This window comes from Myxocyprinus asiaticus, chromosome 39 (assembly GCF_019703515.2).
Source record: "Myxocyprinus asiaticus isolate MX2 ecotype Aquarium Trade chromosome 39, UBuf_Myxa_2, whole genome shotgun sequence".
Taxonomy (NCBI): domain Eukaryota; kingdom Metazoa; phylum Chordata; class Actinopteri; order Cypriniformes; family Catostomidae; genus Myxocyprinus; species Myxocyprinus asiaticus.
The window spans coordinates 10,950,426-10,966,671 of record NC_059382.1 but is presented as its reverse complement, the minus strand read 5'-3'; the positions used below and the strand labels follow the sequence as shown (position 1 = coordinate 10,966,671).

Below are 16,246 nucleotides of genomic sequence, written 5' to 3'. Positions count from 1 at the left end.
CAGTAGATTTTCTCATCTGCTCAGCCAAAGCATGAAAATCTCTCCAAACAGCTTGTACAGTCATAAAATACTTGCTATCCAACAGATGATAAACACTTGACTAATCTTAAGCAGGCTGACGTTAACGTGAGAGGCCATGTCTGTAAGCTGTCTGGCATTTTTTGGTGACTGATGGTACAGTGTGTACAACTTTGAAATAAATATCTCAAAGTGGTTGCAACCTGTGACTGACTTGGGTGCATCATTTAAAGACAACTCATGCCTGTGTGCAAGGCAGTGGATACTCTCCAAGAGAGGGAAGTCTTTCTTTAGCCTTGTTATTAGACCACTCTCTCTTCTGGTCATTACAGATGCTTCATCTGTTGTTATGCAAATCAGGTGAGACTTAAGACAGTCATCATCTAGGTCAGCTTCTAGAAGACTCTTTTTAAGAGCTTTGTATGGCATCAGCAGTTGTTCCTTCCTCCAGCTCAATCAAATCCAGAAATATATTTTCAATTTCACCTTCCCTGTCATATCTCCCCTGAGGTACAGGATGAGGTAGCTTCTCCCAAACACTGTGCTTTCATCCACTGTAAGAGCAATGCATGAGCCAACAGTTTAAATTGTTGAGACCATTTTTCTTCTCATTTCATTGGCAATATGTGTTATTATATTAATGCTTATTATAATATGGCAGCGCCATGTTTCTCCAGTACGGGGATCCTTATATTCACAGCAGCAGTCTCCAGTTCCCATCCTCTCCAGTCCATTCTTGTCCCACTTCACATTACACTTCACTACTTCACTCAGCCTGCTTGTTATAATAATTTCTTGTAACTCAACCAAGCCATTCATTTTTAAGAATGCTAACCTTTCCTTTGCAAAAAATATGCTGTTCTAAATGAATGTTAACATGTTTGTTAAGGTGGGCAACACCTCTTTCTCTCTGATGATTTATTTCTGTTGTCTTCTGGTGAGCTATGCTGTTTTTATTTTTGTAGATTTTCTTTCTCATGGCCCTGACATCCTTTGCTGAGGCATCTCCAGAAGCCCACACCTCTGACACCTGTACTCCCTTTTGTGTTCCAAACAGGTCATCTGTGAAGAATGTGCATACTAACTTATTTTCATTTATGTATAACCAAGGGGAGTACTGCTGCCTCCATGCCTCAAGCTGCTGTTTGCTGCTTGCTGCTGGCTGAAGAATCTTCTCTCGTCTGTACTAGTGGGTTGGGACAAAGCTGTGCTGATGGTCTGGGCTGGAGGTTTCCTATTTATTGTGCTTGCACTGACTAGTGTTTTCCTGGGGTCAGGCTGGTCTGTCTGTATTTCTTGTTGCCTGGGGTCTACTTGTGAGTGCTACTCTTATGTTAAAGTGGGCTGATTTTGTGTTTCACTGCTGTGACTCGTCTTAGGCTGGACTCTACAAGAAATTAATATACTCATAATGCTCTTAAGTGTCTCCCTTACATGCTTTTGAAATGAATTGTCTTACCCTTTAAAAAAGTCACTAATGGCTCTTCTCTTCTTTCCCTTTCTCTTGTCCATTTCTGTAAATATATTAGTATGTAAATAATATTTATCTACTTACAATGAGTGTCTATCTTGTACTTCAAAATCATAAACACTCCCAGTTCACTATGATTCAAAATTTAATATTGTTACTTCAGTCATGGTTTCTACAATATTACTATAGTAAAGCCACGTAAAACCCTAAACCTTTACTGTAGTAAAATCATTATTATTGTATCGACATGCCCACCAAAAATTATTATTACAGTCATGGTCACTACAAGTAAAGACATGGTTCAATATGGATAATATTATAGTCACGATTACAACATACATGGTTGGTTACTACAATATTACTATAGTAAAATCATGTTTTCTGTCAAAATAAAAATAAAAAATAAAAAAATGGCTGTGTTGATGTGAAGACGACTGGAGATTAAGTAGAGTAAAAATAGCTATGTAGGCTATCGTATATGTGCATATTAACTGCGTGAATATCAATTAACTATGCGACTGTAACATAATAATGATTACATTTTAAAAAACTGAGTGTATCAGTAATCATAAATCAAAGTAGAATTATATTTTACCTAATCGTGAGGTGATAATGAGGATGCACTCCGTTAGTGTCACTCAGTCGCTTTGTGTAAATTCCAGTACGAAACAGCGGGGGGCGCACCTGTGAGTATTTATGAAATACATTTTGTATTACTTATGAAAAGAGGGACAAAGAATGGACAGTGTTGCGTATCAGCGAAGTGATTTGACCAGAATTATAGTTTTATGTCTCTAGTATTACAGTTGTGATGAAACTGATGGGGACTGAACCGGGATTATTGCTAGCCAAATTGTATAATTTTTTACAGGCGGACTTTTTAGGCGAACACTTCCTGAAACATCCCCGTCCCATAACCTATTTAATATTCATGATCGTTCAACATGGATAAAACATTTGCTGGCTTGGTTTAGCTTGACTAGTGTCAGAAAGACTTTGCTAGTAGGCTATCCACTTCAATCTTTGTTTAGCTACCTTTGTTCATATTCAAGTGCCTGGAGAAAATAGCTTTAAACTTATTTTATTCTGCTTGCTGACAATTTCTTTTTCTATTAAAGCGCACATCTTGAAAACTTTCTAATTTCTGTTCATTCTCATCGTAATATGAATCTGTATCTGTGGAAGTAACACCCAATTTTCAAAGTCTTGTAAGTAAGCCTGTTGGAACAAGTAACCTAATTAATATTCATATGCCAAGCACTGGATTGGTAAAATCTCAAGAGCGCAAGTAGCACAGCCCAACAAACAGGCTGAGCGCAATAAAGTCACACATGGTTACCAATCACAAAAACATTTACCAATAGATGCAAACGCCATTGAATGTTATGCCATGTTAAACATGATTACAAAAAAATAAAATGGAACTTGAAACTCGGAAACAACATTGTAAGTTTTTTTTTTCTTTTTCTTTTTTTCTAAATATTTCTTGGCATTTTAATTTGTTTGATTAAAACGCTTTCATAGACATAAATGTATAATATAGCACCTAATTAATTTTATAATATAAACAGAAGCGACTGACTATTGATCGGTGATGCAGAATATAACATTTTTTATTATTTCAAAATTGTGCAAAAAGAACAGCACATTTGTGGTACATTAGTTACACCTTAAACGTATATGCTCAGACTTTTAACCATGCTATGTGATATGTGCTATGAAGGTTATGTAATATGAAATGGTCCTCAAAAATGTTTATTGTCAAAAAGTTAAAATCTCGATAGATCATCAAACAGGCTATACTGCTGTAAGGAAAAATAGTCTGCCATCAAGCAAAAAGCTGAACTGAAGGCGCCTCATCATTATTGTGATACAATGGACAATAAGCAAATAAATAAAATTAGGCTACACATGATTGATTGACGTGGCAATACAGAATAGCGTCCATTTTGTACAGCGTGGTTTAACAGTGGAATTAAATCTGCACTAATTTGAAAAGAACATTATTACATCAGACTTACTAACATTAAACAAGTTCTTATTTTATATGATTATAATTATATTTATATAATATAATTATTGTACCAGTGAACAATATCTGAACTGAACTGTTCATAACTGAGATTTTCTTTAAGAGACAACTTTTTGATTTTTCAGTTCACAGTGAAAGATCATGTTTACGACTGGTTTTTACTGGGCTGTGTCTGGGAATCGTGTTTTTTCTGGTGAGTTAGATCACAGATTAATTTGTTATCTGCATTTTTTACAATGGCAATATAATGTTTTTCTTCTGCAAGCCAGCTTGACTCTGCATAGGACAGTTATCATTCATCAGTAATACTGAAGCAAACTAAATAACCAAATATTGTGTTATATTGGCTTATAGTGTATGATCATGTACACAAGTTTTGAGAACAATACTGTTACTGATATTCCAAAAATATATAATAATAATAATAACAATATCCATATAAACAGTCTGTGTGTGTGTGTGTGTGTGTGTGTGTGTGTGTGTATGTATGTATATATATATATATATATATATATATATATATATATATATATATATATATATATATATATAAAAGGTATGTTAAGGATTGCAGTGTTACTGTAGTACATTGATAATGATACTAGATAGTAAGCAGGATGCAGGGTTTGACAACATTCTCTACTGTATTTATTTTACAGTATTCAATGCAATTAGAAGCAGCAATATGACCAATTACATGGCAAAAAATAAATAAATAATTCAATACACATACAGTACAGAGTAAAAGTGTTTGCAAGAACAAAAACCCAATGTCTCATTCACTTGAACATCTTATCTTAGAACCATAATTTCAAACCATAATTTTCTTTTAAAAAAAAAAAACTGTTGATTAATATCCATATATTGTGTCTCTGTACTAGGTTGTATGGTCTTATATAGGTAATGGAAAGAAGAAACAACCTACACCCATCATTTTGTTCACCCAGCACTTTGCAAGACTCCACAACTCCACAAACACCACCACTTCTCCTGCAAACAATGTATTAATAATCAGTTCAGGAGGGTCTGAATCACTGATAAGCTCATTTTACTCTGAATTAGGAATTAGTTTAGACAGGTACTCCTGTTTACAGCAGGCTCTCTTCTGGGCTGAACCAGACAGATCTGTCACAAATGTGTCCCTCAGTACTAGTCCAGCCCACTCCACATTCATCATCCAGGACCTGAGAGAGAGCTACCAAATAGGGGAGGAGCTTTTTGTTACTGTGCATGCACGGGATCATAACAATAAATCCAAACATTATGGAGGGGACTTCTTTCAAGCCAAGCTTTTCTTATCCAAATCTAAGGTACTTCACAAATGCATTTACATATTTAATTGGATTACGAGATATCATAGCAAACATTAATTCTGCTATAAATATCTTAAGTATTTTGGATGCAATCTACAAAGCTGAAATTTGCTTAACATTGGACAGAGGGAGTTGTACAAAATATTTTCCTCCTTCACAGGCCAGTGTGTTTGGGGAAGTGGTGGACCAGCTCAATGGTTCCTACTCTGTGCGTTTTCTCCTGCCATGGGTTGGTGAGGCACAGGTGGCTATACGTCTTATCCACTCCAGTGAAGCTGTGCAGGTCCTGAGGCGTCACAGAGACACTGACTCTGACAGAGTGTTTTTCAATGGATATTTTGAGGGGCCAGGACCAAATGGGACCAGACTGAGTGAAGTAGTGAAGTGTAATGTGAAGTGGGACAAGAATGGACTGGAGAGGATGGGAACTGGAGACTGCTGCTGTGAATACAAGGATCCCCGTACTGGAGAAACATGGCGCTGCCAGAGACCCAAATCCCTGCCATGCAGTGCCCTCATGTACCACTCTATGGGCGGGTATATCAACCGCCTGACTAAAGAAGAGAAGATGCTTATGTGAGATTACCAGATTTTTTATTAACTGTATAACTGATTTCTTTAACTCATTCATTCAGTCATTAACTAATTTGTTGTCATGAAAGATTTATGATATGGCAGTATGACAGAGACATACACAATATGTCAAATTTGTCAAAATTTTTCAAATACTCATATATATATATATATATATATATATAAATATATATATTTTTTTTTTCTTCTTCACATTTTAGAATAATAGTAAAGTCATCAAAACTATGGAATAACATAAATGGAACTATGGGAATTATGTTGTGACTAAACAAAATCCAAAATCAATCAAAACTGTGTTATATTTTAGCATCTTCAAAGTCATTTACTTTTGACATTTTCTCAACCAACTTCTTGAGGTATCACCCTGGGATGCTTTTTAAACAGTATTGAAGGAGTTCCCATCTATGTTGGGCCCTTATTGGCTGCTTTTCTTTATTATTTGGTCCAAGTCATCATTTTCAAAAAGTTTTTTTTATTTTTTTTTATTACATTTTAGTTTTATAATGAAATAAATTAATATGGTGGCACAATTATATTTTTGTCTACAAAACTAATTTCAAACATTTGAGCATACGCCTTCAAATCAAAAGATTTTTAAGATCATGAGAAACATTTCAGTCAAGTGTTTCAAAACTTTTGACCGGTAGTGTACATGTTTTCTTTGGTAGGTATCAAACCAATGTGGATATCAACGGAGTAAAGGACATCATCAAAATTCTTCCTTCCAATACAAGTGAAAGTACTGGTATGTTGGTCTTGGATCTGTGACTTTGTACAAAGGCATGGTCCTGCTGGGAAAGTTGAGTGTGTGAAGTGGTGTTGTTTAATGGATTACTCTGAACTGGTTGAGAGTTTGGCTAGTGTAAATTAAATGTTGATCTAGCATTACATTATATCTGATTAAAAGATCTAGAAGACCTAAAAGGCATAAAGTGAAGGCACATTCCAGTATAACCTGCCAAACTGGTGTCCTGCTATTTGTCCTCAAACTGGGTCAAAGTCTCTACAAAGAAAGCTAGTTCACCAGCTTGGCCAGCACCAAACCAGCACAAACGTGCCTAGACCAGCATGAGAATAAGATCACTTATCTAAATTAGATAATTTAATCTGTTCAAAGAATACATGACTTGTATTACACATACTATAGAGATAAATAATATTGGTATATTTACATCGACTGTAAACCCAGAGGAGGATAGGCTCCCCCAGATGAGTCTGGTTCCTCTCTAGCTTTTTTCTCTCCACTAACTAACATCTAAGGGATTTTTTTTCTTGCCACAGTCACCTTTGGCTTGCTCACTGGGGGTCTAAAGACATTAAAGAAAATGTTCATGCAAAAATGATAATTCTCATCATTTACCATCTCAAACTTGTATGACTTTCCTCTGCGGAACACAAACGAAGATAGTTTGATGGAGAAATGAGATGTTTTTGTCCAAATGCATGTCAATGGGGTCCAACACTTAAGCTCCAAAAAGACATAAAGGTAGTATAAAAGCATTCCATAAAATTTAAGTGGCTTAATCCATGTCAACTGAAGCGATGTGATAGGTTTTGGGTAAGGGACAAAATTTAACTCCTTTTTCACTATTAATCTTGCCATTTGCAGTCTCTTTGGCGATCAAGATTTTGAGCTCGATTACACTTCCTCACGCTTGATGCATGTGCAGACTGCTGCACACATGCTCTGTGCATGTACTTGTGCTGTGCATGTGCTCTGCGCATAAGTCAGATGCGAAGGAGTGTAATCAAGCTTAAATTCATGGTCAACTTTATGTCCTTTTTGGAGCTTGAAAGTGTTGGACCCCACTGACTTGCTTTCTCTGGGAAAAAAATGTATCTCCATCAAAATTTTCTTTCATACGAGTCATACAAGTTTGAGACAGCATAAGAGTGAGTAAATGATGAGAGAATTATCATTTTTAGGGGAACTATTCCTTTTAGGCATGAACTTCTGTAAAGCCGCTTTGAAACAATGTGAACTGAAAAGCATTATACAAAAAAAAAAAAAAAAAAGAAAGAAAGAAAAAAGAAAGAAAGAAAACATTGCATGTTGGTAAAGCTAGTCTTTTCAGCAGGGTTAAAAGCCTTGTGTATCACCAGTTCTGGGTAGATTACTTTTTAATCTAGTACTGATTACAAATTACATGACAAAATTGTTAGTCAGTAACAATCTCTTGGATTCGATTTTCAAGGTAATCTATTTAAATTTTAAATTAATTTTGGATTACTTCTAACCTCATTCTTGTTCATTTGATGTCAGTCACATGCATTTGAGTAGGATAAGCAAGTACCATTTCCAGGTTCAATACAAGTTAAGCTCAGTTGACAGCATTTGTGGCATAATGTTGATTACCACAAAAATTAATTTTGACTTGGTCCTAATTTTCTTTTTTTGTTGTTTTTGTTTTTTTATTTTTCTCCCCTTTTCTCCCCAATTTGGCATGCCCAATTCCCAATGTGCTCTAAATCCTCATGGTGGTGTAGTGACTCACCTCAATCTGGGTGGTGGAGGATGAATCTACAGGTGCATCTCAATAAATTAGAATGTTGTGGAAAAGTTCATTTATTTCAGTAATTCAACTCAAATTGTGAAATTCGTGTATTAAATAAATTCAATGCACACAGACTGAAGTAGTTTAAGTCTTTGGTTCTTTTAATTGTGATGATTTTAGCTCACATTTAACAAAAACCCACCAATTCACTATCTCAAAAAATTAGAATATGGTGACATGCCAATCAGCTAATCAACTCAAAACACCTGCAAAGGTTTCCTGAGCCTTCAAAATGGTCTCTCAGTTTGGTTCACTAGGCTACACAATCATGGGGAAGACTGCTGATCTGACAGTTGTCCAGAAGACAATCATTGACACCCTTCACAAGGAGGATAAGCCACAAACATTCATTGCCAAAGAAGCTGGCTGTTCACAGAGTGCTGTATCCAAGCATGTTAACAGAAAGTTGAGTGGAAGGAAAAAGTGTGGAAGAAAAAGATGCACAACCAACCAAGAGAACCGCAGCCTTATGATTGTCAAGCAAAATCGATTCAAGAATTTGGGTGAACTTCACAAGGAATGGACTGAGGCTGGGGTCAAGGCATCAAGAGCCACCACACACAGACATGTCAAGGAATTTGGCTACGGTTGTCGTATTCCTCTTGTTAAGCCACTCCTGAACCACAGACAATGTCAGAGGTGTCTTACCTGGGCTAAGGAGAAGAAGAACTGGACTGTTGCCCAGTGGTCCAAATCCTCTTTTCAGATGAGAGCAAGTTTTGTATTTCATTTGGAAACCAAGGTCCTAGAGTCTGGAGGAAGGGTGGAGAAGCTCATAGCCCAAGTTGCTTGAAGTCCAGTGTTAAGTTTCCACAGTCTGTGATGATTTGGGGTGCAATGTCATCTGCTGGTGTAGGTCCATTGTGTTTTTTGAAAACCAAAGTCACTGCACCTGTTTACCAAGAAATTTTGGAGCACTTCATGCTTCCTTCTGCTGACCAGCTTTTTAAAGATGCTGATTTCATTTTCCAGCAGGATTTGGCACCTGCCCACACTGCCAAAAGCACCAAAAGTTAGTTAAATGACCATGGTGTTGGTGTGCTTGACTGGCCAGTAAACTCACCAGACCTGAACCCCATAGAGAATCTATGGGGTATTGTCAAGAGGAAAATGAGAAACAAGAGACCAAAAAATGCAGATGAGCTGAAGGCCACTGTCAAAGAAACCTGGGCTTCCATACCACCTCAGCAGTGCCACAAACTGATCACCTCCATGCCACGCCAAATTGAGGCAGTAATTAAAGCAAAAGGAGCCCCTACCAAGTATTGAGTACATATACAGTAAATGAACATACTTTCCAGAAGGCCAACAATTCACTAAAAATGTTTTTTTTTTATTGGTCTTATGATGTATTCTAATTTTTTGAGATAGTGAATTGGTGGGTTTTTGTTAAATGTGAGCCAAAATCATCACAATTAAAAGAACCAAAGACTTAAACTACTTCAGTCTGTGTGCATTCAATTTATTTAATACACGAGTTTCACAATTTGAGTTGAATTACTGAAATAAATGAACTTTTCCACGACATTCTAATTTATTGAGATGTACCTGTAAGTTGCCTCTGTGTCTGAGACTGTCAATCCATGCATTTTATCATGTGGCTTGTTGAGCATGGAGACATAGCAGGTGTGGAGGCTCACAGTATTCTCCACGGCATCCATGCACAACTCACCACGCGCCCCACTGAGAGCAAGAACCACATTGTAGCCTCCACAAGGAGGTTACCCCGTTTGACTCTACCCTCCCTAGCAACTGGGCCAATTTGATTGTTTAGTAGACCTGGCTGGAGTCACTCAGCACACCCTGGATTCGAACTCGTGACTCCAGGGGTGATAGTCAGCATCTTTACTTACTGAGCTACCCAGGCCCCCCATTCCTACTTTTCTTTAAAAAAAGCAAAAATCTGGGTTACAGTGAGGCACTTACAATGGAAGTGAATCCGGACAATTTTTGAACGTTAAAATACTCACTGTTTCAAAAGTACAGCCACAAGACATAAAGGATATGCATATTATCATTATTTTAGTGTGATAATATCACTTACTAATCTTTCCTTTGTAAAGTTGTAGCCAATTTTACAACTTTGTTACCATGACCATGTAATGTCAACAAACCCTAAAACGACTGTAAAAATGACAATTTAAACAACTTTACAGCTCAAATAATACACAAGTTTTAACAGTATTAATGCAAGTGTTTTTATAAAATTATAAACTTCAAATTTCTGTGTTAAAACCTTCCCAAAATTGGCCACATTCCCTTTCATTGTCCTCATTCACTTCTATGTTAAGTTCCTCACTGTAACCTTGAGCCACAAATGCTGTCGATTGAGCTTAACTTGTACTGAACCTGGAACATTCCTTTAAATGCATTAATGAAAATGTACTTAATGGATCGAAATATAACAATTGACATATTTTTTTTTTTAGTCTGTGTTTTCTGAGTGAACCAAAAAAGGCAGTTAAAATGCTCTTACTCCAGCATTACAAATGTCATCCATGTGAGGTAAAAGGTCAGACCAGTTATATTTGTGAATCAACGTCACAGAAAAGCACATTCATTTTTATTTTCGAAAGATAAGTACAAAAGCAATTTGTGAAACTAAAACGACCTTTACCATACTCATGCAGTCAATTTAGTATTTAAGTGTGGACTACCGTTCCCCCCAACACCACCCCCCCTTTACCAAAACACTTGAAGACTTTCTGAATATATATCAGCTGTAGGCTAATTTAAAATGAAGAATTAGAGTGATCAATAAATTATTAACAATCTCCTGCTGTTGCCTAAATAATAAGTATTATGTAGTCCATAAAAAGTAACAAATAATCGAATTACAAATACATGGTTTTTGTAATCTGATTACATAATCGCATGATTACATGTAATCCGTTATGACCCAGCATTGTGTATCAGTGAAGGGGCCGGCAGGTGCAGTGTAAAGACACAACAACATTTCTGGCAAACTCATTCATTTGGAGAATACAGTCCATACAGTCTCTATTTCCTCTATCTAACAGGTGTAACTGAGAAATGCCGTCCTGGCTTGCACACACCAGTTCCAGCTGGATTTTACCTGAATGATGTGTGGACTTCCTTTGTGTGTAGCACCCGTCATTTCACAATGAAAACAACAACACAGTGCCTGAAAGACAAACACATCTACATGATGGGAGACTCTACTATGAGACAGTGGTTTGAATTCTTTGTGAAAGCAGTACCAAGTGAGATTACATACATTCCTGCCTTATAAATAGTAGTTTTATGCTTTATGATTATAGTTCAATCATTGCATTCCTCTCTGTGATGCAGCATAATAGTCATGATATGTGAATAAAAAGTCACATTCTTAGATACAGAACAGTTGGATCTTCACCATTAATGTCACTTTCTGTTCTGCAGCCCTGAAGCAGATGAACCTGCATGTTCAGTATCAGACAGGGCCGCTCATAGCAGTAGATGTGGAGAACAACATTGTCTTACATTGGAGGGCTCATGGTGTTCCTCTGCGGTGTCTGAAAACATCAGTGGCGAATCTTCACTACATCAGTAATGAGATTGATGACCTGGCTGGAGGACCCCACACTGTCATTGTGTTTAATCTGGGGCCCCACTTCACCACATACCCTCTGGATTTCTTCACCCACAGAGTGTTAAGGATACGAAAAGCTATCCTGGCATTGTTACTACGGGCACCAGAAACTATCATCATAATAAAGACTGTCAACACTGGCTATAAGGTAAGAGGGTAATGGTACCAAATGTTCATATACATGGAGGTCACTCTGCCATTGCAAGTTTATGGTTGATATTGTGCCTCAGATATTTCTCTGTCTTTATAATAGGATGTGTTTGGCAGTGACTGGTATTCTCTACAGTTGGACAGAATTCTACGATGGGCTTTTCAGGATGTTGGTGTTTATATTTTAGATGTGTGGCAAATGACAGCCTGTCACTACAGCAAAGAGGACATTCATCCAGGCCCAATCATCATCAAAAATGAAATTGACATTTTCCTTTCATTTATTTGCCCAGAATGAATTTACATTATTTTGACATGAAGGAATTTACAGTGTTTAGAAATAACTGCTACTACAGGTGGAAAAACTTAATTTGCTGTTAAGGTAATGTGAAGGAAAAAAAACATAAGAAAAACATCTCTGAACATTACATTAATTATCCAAAGAAATGTATTATTATTTAAAGTGTGTATGAGTTGTGTTACTATTTGACATAGTGTATGAGTAACATACAGTACTGTAGTTTCAATTTAATTGATCACAGAAACATTTAAAGGGGGTAGTTGATATGAATTATGACTTTGATGACTTATGTCAAATAAAGTTCTTAAAAACATATTTTTTACTATTGTTCATGTGAACAAGTCTTTCAACAGCAATGGGAAAGTTACTTTTAAAAGTATTCCACAACCAGGGTTGGGGAGTAACGGAATACATGTAACGGGAATCCATATTTAAAATACAAAATATAAATAAATGTATTCCACTACAGTTAAAATTTAACGCATTGGTATTTAGAATACAGTTACATTCAAAAAGTATTTTGATTACTGAAGAGATTACTTTGCATTTTATTGCCATTTTTTTGTCAGATGGAAAACATTTATACATATAAATGATGATATCCAAAGAGCGTTTGAGCAGAGGTGAAACACTTTCTTATGATGTGTTACTATTGCGTCCTTGAGACTTATTTTAATGTTATGTGGCTTGACATGAGTTATTGTTGTAATGCTGTTATATGCCTGCTGTGGTCGTGTGTTCTGTGTGTTTTATTTCTCTCTTTAATGAAGGGGCTGAAGCAGCAGCTGCAAGCAATGACACCCTGATTGGAGATGCAGCCGATCTAAGCTATATAAGGCAGAGTTCCTTTCATGGAAAAGAGAGAGACTTTGAGACTGGTGGTCTACTCTCCATGCATGTGTCCTCAGGGATCATTGATCCTCCTGCCCCAGAAACTGTTGTGTTTGAACCTCTTTGTGAGCAGAGTGTTTTTGTATGTTTTTCTATCATCTTGTGCTGTGTGCTAAGATTGAAGGAAATACTAAATTGTTTGACATTATTTATAATTTTTGAACACTTTGTTGATAGAAAATTGTAGGGAGGAGGACACCATTTTGTTTATTGACCACCTATTGCTCCTGTTTTTGGCGAGTTAGGGAGTGAGGGTAGATTTCTGTTTATTGTTTAATTTTATGTTATCAAAGGTAAGAGTTCCACTCCTAACTAGCTAGAATACCTTTTTGTTTATTATTTTGGCCTGGTCCCCTCCTGAAGCCATCTTAGTTTGTATTTAAAACCATTTAAAAAAATATGTCTGTTTTGAAATCGTATGTTGTGCAATCATTCTGGGACAGGAGACAAAGCCACCTGAATGGTTTTTGTGTTCTTTTGTTACCCTTTTCCTCAAACCCTAGACAAAAGGGGAACGGGATGTAACAGTTACATTCATACGAGCAGACAGAGAAGTACGTTTGGAGCAGAAGAAATAGAAATAAACCTTGTGTAAATTGTCAGCTTTACACCAAGCTAAAATGCTATTTCTAGCCATTTTACATGCACGTTACCAGGCACGTCATTTTGTTTATCAAGAAAATTAACGTTGGATCATAATTTCTTTTTTTTTCTAGTAAGACCTTTAATATTAGGGCAAAAATCATGTTCTTGATAATTTTTGTATTTTCCTGTAAAAATATTGAAAAACCCTTAAAACAAGATCAATTTGATTGATCTTGTTTTAGAAACAACACTGCATAAGATATTTCGGTTTTTCAGAGAATGTATTTTTAACATGTGTATTTTGTCTTACTGTACTGGTGGAGTTTTTATAGTCAAAACAAGTGATCCAAAGTATTTAAAATACGTTACTGACCTTGAGTAATCTAATGAAATACGTTACAAATTATATTTTACAGCATGTATTCTGTAATCTGTAATGGAACACATTTCAAAAGTAACCCTCCCAACCCTGTCCACGACAAATTACATCTCCAAAAATCAGATAACTTAATTCGTAGAAAAGTAATCAAATTACTAATGAGTTTACTTTTAAGTTACTTTCTAAAACACACTTCTGCTCAGTGTATTAATAATGTTTGTTCCCTATCTGTCACTCACTCGACGTTGTGTCGATGTAGTGACACTAGGGGTCACTCTTGGGAGCCCGAGACACCTCTGGTCTTTGATAAAAGGCCAATGCAAATTGGCGAATGGTATTTGCATGCCACTCCCCCGGACATACCAGTATAAAAAGTGTTCGTATGCAACCACTCATTCAGATTTTCTCTTCGGAGCCGAACGGTCATGCTCACTAAGCTGAATGTCTACTGTTCATTCAACTCTGCTGGATCTGACGGCGCATTTCAATTTCAGCGCATCCCATTTCAAGTTACTGCGGCCCATTCGACCCCATTTCATCCCGGTTCTCTCTATGGCTAGTCCGCCCCTCTGATGACTGTATTAGTTCACTGTTAGCAAATCAATATACTGAATTGAATTTTCCTCGTTGAGAAGAAAACCATTAACTAACTATAGGTAAAAGAACTACTAATTAATTAATTTTCACAACATTATCTCCTCAAAATCCAGTGTCTAAAATGTGAACAATTATACTTTTAATGTCAATATGAAATTGCATCATCAGAGATGCATGTGTTCTATTACCGGAAATCAGTTTATGAATGTAACAACTCTAAATCACTGGTCTACAGTGCCTGGTAGAGTATCATAACTAGTCAGCTTACCTGAAATAAAGGGATGTTGTACTGTATGTGTAACCAAGGTTATTAAAGCCCATATTAAACCTGTAAAAGAAAGAGAAAAAAGAATTATTATAATGCACATATAATATATTTTATTATATTATTTCAATGTTTTAGTAATCAAATATTGCTGAAGAAATGTAGTAAATGTCACAAACTGGGAAAGAAATTAAATTGAACAATTAGGAATAGCTCCGCCCTTAGTGGGTTGTGTCATCTCTAGTACTAAATAGAGGTGAACAGTCTGTCGTCACGTAATGAAGTGAAATGGCCGCTGGAGCAGTTAGTAGCAGTTCTACATACATCATTCCAAGACGATGTTCTTTGTTAATATAGTATATTTCTGTTAAGGAAATGTGTTAACACAAGGAAATAAGTGTTTGGAAATTTGTATTTATGCATTTAAAACATTTATTATGTTGAAAGAGTTCATTTGAAATTTTAATGTTGTTAAATGGGAATTAATTGTAATCTATTTGTGATTTGTCTGCCTTGTCTTTGCAAGGTTGGGTTTTTTTTTTCTTTCTTTCCACCCTTTCTCTCTTTTGTTTTCCCTGGCCTTCAATATATCCCTTGATATTGAACGAGGAGTCTCGGAGTTCTGAGTAAAACTGTTTCTGCCATCAACAAGGAGTGCTCAACATTGGTAGAAACTGGCGAGCCAACCTGTTTTTTCCTGAGCTTGGACAACATTTCGTGGTTCATCGAAGTGGTAGGACCACACGTATTAATTTGATCCTTTCCCTGGATAATATCACAACTGTGGACAAGAACTGTTTTTTTTCTTTTTGCATCTCTGAGTTTGCGTATCTGTATTCTTTAAACTGAACACTGAAACAGATGTATGAAAGACACTGAACTGAGCTAAACTCCTGTTTATTTACTTGAGTCATTCCCATCAAAAACATTTAGCTGAAAAAGAACTCTGATTTGGGTGTCATCGGATATTTTACCCAAAATGTATTGTCCAAACTATTGTTTATTTTTTTGTTTTGTTTTCCCCATCTTTTATTGAAATTGTTCTGAAAAAGGGAACATGAAGGTTGAGTCATATAACTGTAATTTGAGTTTTGAATGTTAACCAGTTATACCATTTATGTGAAAAAGAAACAGTTGTTTAAAGGTTCTTTTGTGAAATATTTATTTTTTTTGAAACTGTCATTTTCTTTCTTTGTTTTTTTTCTCCAACAAAAATTAGTAATACACAGAAATACAAAAGAAAATTACTTACCTTTTCAGCTATAACCCAGTCTTCTGTGGTTATTTCCCTTGTCTCGCTGCAGTGCAGGCTCAAGAGTGAATGTGGTCTTCTGATCTGGTCCAAGGCATTAGAAAGTGGTTTATGCTTAAATTGTAAGCCACGTGTGTCACGTGCTACAAAAGTTGGCGTGCCAGCCAGGAGCCAGTTCTTGCAGCGAGGGTAACTGTTAAAGAAACGGAGAAGGGAAATTAGTAAAACGAGATGTTTTGACATTTTCAACC

The 16,246-nt window shown here is 36.2% G+C and overlaps 1 protein-coding gene across 4 annotated transcripts in view; it reads left to right on the top strand.

Annotated features, from left to right (window-relative positions):
* The window catches only part of LOC127430106 (NXPE family member 3-like), a 49,272-nt gene extending 36,931 nt beyond the window's left edge, over window positions 1–12,341 (top strand). For 2 of the 4 annotated variants that reach the window (XM_051679591.1, XM_051679590.1), the window contains exons 2-8: window positions 3,647–3,714; window positions 4,403–4,831; window positions 4,995–5,410; window positions 6,097–6,173; window positions 11,004–11,207; window positions 11,386–11,723; window positions 11,829–12,341. In XM_051679591.1, the coding sequence (XP_051535551.1) occupies window positions 3,647–3,714; window positions 4,403–4,831; window positions 4,995–5,410; window positions 6,097–6,173; window positions 11,004–11,207; window positions 11,386–11,723; window positions 11,829–12,023 (1,727 nt within the window). In that variant the 3' untranslated portion in view covers window positions 12,024–12,341. The remainder of the gene's footprint in view (window positions 1–3,646; window positions 3,715–4,402; window positions 4,832–4,994; window positions 5,411–6,096; window positions 6,174–11,003; window positions 11,208–11,385; window positions 11,724–11,828) is intronic. The other 2 variants (XM_051679594.1, XM_051679593.1) reach the window with 1 other exon arrangement.
* The last annotated feature ends 3,905 nt before the right edge of the window (window positions 12,342–16,246 follow it).